Below are 3,394 nucleotides of genomic sequence, written 5' to 3' on the forward strand. Positions count from 1 at the left end.
TGTACGCTTACATGATCTATACATATCTTCATATCGATCATGTAAACGGGCCTCCTCTTCGTTTCCTCTTTTTTGCTGCCGGTCGCCGCCTCCTGTTCTTGGACTTGTTTTGGAGCAGCTCTACTACCCTGCAGCATTAGTGCTACCAGCTGGTATGTATACCACCGCTTGAAATTTTTAGCAAAAGAGCTCCCACCGCTTGGAATTTTTGATCAAAAGCTGATATAGTTTAGCTGCATTTAGTTGAATATACGTATATTTTGTATGTACCACATTCAACTGTTTTTGGCACAAACATTAATGTGTTATGTTCTCCACTTATTTCAAAATTTAAGCTTTCCATCATTTATAATTGTAATTTTTTTTATTTTTCCGTTGTTTGTCCTCATTTAGGACATCTCCTCCTCCTTTTGGCACTTGTTAAAATGTAACTTGCTTAGCTAGTTGTTCTTTGTCATTCCACAAGGGCAATAAGATTAGAGAATGTTGATACAATATGAAAAATGATTGTTGAAAACAGTAACTACGAAGTAACATCTTTCAAGTGGTCTATAGTGCTCTACTATTGCCCATTTGTCGGTTCTTTTTTCATCAATTTTTGCGAGACCTTCATATTGGGCCGTGTGCATTCTAGTTATGCAGAGGCCGAGTGTTACTCATAATACTTTGTATCCGCTTGATGCTACATTTTGAGATAATAAAATCGCCCTTTATCGGGAAAAAAATGAGGATGAGTGAATCCATTACTTCTTTCTAGTGTTCTCTTGATTGTTTGTTTTTGTGGGGAATCGTTCTCTTGATCTTGTATAAGTGTCACACCTACTCAGAATAAACCTTGTGTTTTAGAACCGAGTAGTACTCCTACACATTATTCATACACTTGGGAGATTTTGGTTTGTTATATATTTGCAATGCTACAAGATTACAGCTTAGTTGGATCTATACCTTTAATGAATCAAACTAGTGAATATTTCATTCCAGACAGTGCACGCAAACAATGCCTGGAGGACCGCTGGATCTTGGGAAGTTCCTACCAGTGCGGATCCTGGTGCTCGTCAGCTTCGGCCTCCAAGTCGTCCTCTTCGTCTGCGCTGGAGTCCGTCGACATGAAGCCACCGGCGTGTGGAGGCTGCGGAGGCTACTCCTCTGGCAAGCATACATTATGGCGGACTACATGGCCATATATGCCCTTGGCCACCTCTCCCTCAGGAGCAAGGCACACGATCACCAGCTCGACGCGTTTTGGGCGCCGTTTCTCCTGCTGCACCTCGGCGGCCCGGACAACATCACCGCCTACGCACTCCAGGACAACCAGCTCTGGCTTCGCCACCTCCAAACCCTTGTTCTGCAGGTCGGCGGAGCAGCCTATGTCATCTACAAGAACAGAGCCGGCAGTGTCGCCGCCAAACTGATCTTCGCGGTTGGCCTTGTCAAGTACGTGGAGAGGACATGGGCACTGAAGTGCGGCAACTTGGACAGCATCCGCATCTCCGTCAAGACGCAATCACCTGCCATGCATAAACATTCTCACCGCCAGGATGAAGTGCCTTCTTCGAAAAAGAATGAAGATCAGTTTGACGAGGAATCCCATTTGCGACGAGCTCACTCTCTGTTCCACATCTGCAAGCGTGCCATGGTTGATTGTTCGGTGTTCGTAAAGGATCCAGACGGCCGGCAGGACACCCGGAAAATGATGGCGGGCAAAGTGGAGCTATGGAGATTAATGGAGACCGAGCTCTCCCTCATGTATGACATCTTGTACACCAAGGCAGCTGTCATCCACACCTGGCACGGGTACTGCATCCGTCTCATCTCGCCAATAGCAACCTTTGTGTCTCTGGTGCTTTTCCGGCTAAGCGGCAACGACAAGGACGACGGCCGCCGAAGAGCTGATGTCATTATCACCTACGTCTTGTTTGTCGGTGCCTTGTTCATGGAGACCACATCCCTGCTGAACGCGCTGGTGTCCTCTTGGGCATTCGCGTTCCTGAGCACAACAAGATGGCGCCGGTTTCGCTACGAAGCCCTGTGCAGCGAAAGATGGGACCGTCTAAGGCGCAAGGTCGTATCTCTCCACCATTTTGTCATGGGAGAAGGCAGCAGGTATGAGTCGAGGAGGTGGTCGGGCAACATGGGGCAGTACAACATGATGCACTTCTGCACCCGCCCGGACACGCCGATGACCAGCCCTCTGCTCGGCAGGCTGGCCAAGGCGGTGCGTCTCATGGAGACGTGGAACAAGAAGCACTACTCAGGGACCGTCAACATTTCAGACTATCCTCTGATCAGGGAGCGTATCGCCGGACGTATGGGGCAACTGTACAAGGACGTGGGGCTGAATTCGCTGGGAATGCTGAGGAAGAAGTGGGGTGAGGAACCACTTGCTCGCAGGGGCTTGTACCGGGGATTTCTCCAGAAGTCCCTCGGTGTCGAGTTCCAGGAGGGCATCATCATCTGGCACATCGGCACCGACGTCTTCCTCTCCAAGAGCGAGAGAGCCAAGGCCGAGGCCGCATCGCCTCGTCCTCTTGGTCTCGTGAAGGCGATCAAGGTGCTGTCCAACTACATGATGTTTCTACTAGTGGAACGCCCTTACATGCTTCCGGGCAACGCCCAGAGCAGGCTGTACCAACGGACTAACGAAAACCTTGGCGACCTGCGGAAGCGGTCGACTCTTGGGCGACGTCGCAAAATGAGTATCTGTGCTATGGTGAAGAGTATGTTCCGCCTGCGCGATTGCCCGGGCTCAACTTCTTCCACGCCCAGCGATGGCGAGGAGCTTGCAAAACACCTATATCGTGAGCATATCAATGGCAGCACCAAGTTCACCCATGAGTGTCCTCGTCTCACCTATGCAGCCCGACTTGCCCACGAACTGCTGGAAATGGAGACACATAAGCTGGATGATTCGTTGCAGCTTGTCCTTGAGGTGTGGATGGATCTCCTGGTCTATGCGGGCAACAAATGCAGTAAAGAGTCCCACGCCAAGAAGCTCAACGATGGTGGTGAGTTGACGACCATCATCTGGCTCATGGCAGAACACCTCCATCAACTTTCTGTTGAGGAGGATAGCTACCAGGGTTTACTCAGGGAAGATGGTGTATAACATACATACAATGCCATTATTTTTGGAACTTTTTTTCGAAAAGGAGGGACTCCCCATACGACCACATTTATAAATAAATAAAGTGGTTCAACAATGTCTTGCAATGTGCTGCAACAAAGGAGGCTGGCTCACAAAGAGCTAGCGAAATAAAACAATGCACAGAAGCCACAACCGGCTGGCATAATATAGAGAGATAGGTAAACTAATCTCCTATCCTATTACATGACCGCCATCCAAACCGGTTGAAAATATCCCACGCTGCCATCTCCCACCGGACAGATCCAGTAA

The 3,394-nt window shown here is 49.1% G+C and overlaps 1 protein-coding gene across 1 annotated transcript; it reads left to right on the forward strand.

Moving 5' to 3' along the window:
* Positions 1-997: 997 nt before the first annotated feature.
* Positions 998-3,106, forward strand: LOC119360571. Its single transcript, XM_037626153.1, has one exon. The coding sequence runs from the start codon at positions 998-1,000 to the stop codon at positions 3,104-3,106; it is 2,109 nt and encodes a 702-aa protein (XP_037482050.1).
* The last annotated feature ends 288 nt before the right edge of the window (positions 3,107-3,394 follow it).

Source organism: Triticum dicoccoides, chromosome 2B (assembly GCF_002162155.2).
Source record: "Triticum dicoccoides isolate Atlit2015 ecotype Zavitan chromosome 2B, WEW_v2.0, whole genome shotgun sequence".
Lineage (NCBI taxonomy): Eukaryota > Viridiplantae > Streptophyta > Magnoliopsida > Poales > Poaceae > Triticum > Triticum dicoccoides.

What these genes read in the sequence shown, in the direction of transcription:
- LOC119360571 (XM_037626153.1), top strand. Translation starts at nt 998, where the DNA reads ATGCCTGGAGGACCGCTGGATCTTGGGAAGTTCCTACCAGTGCGGATC.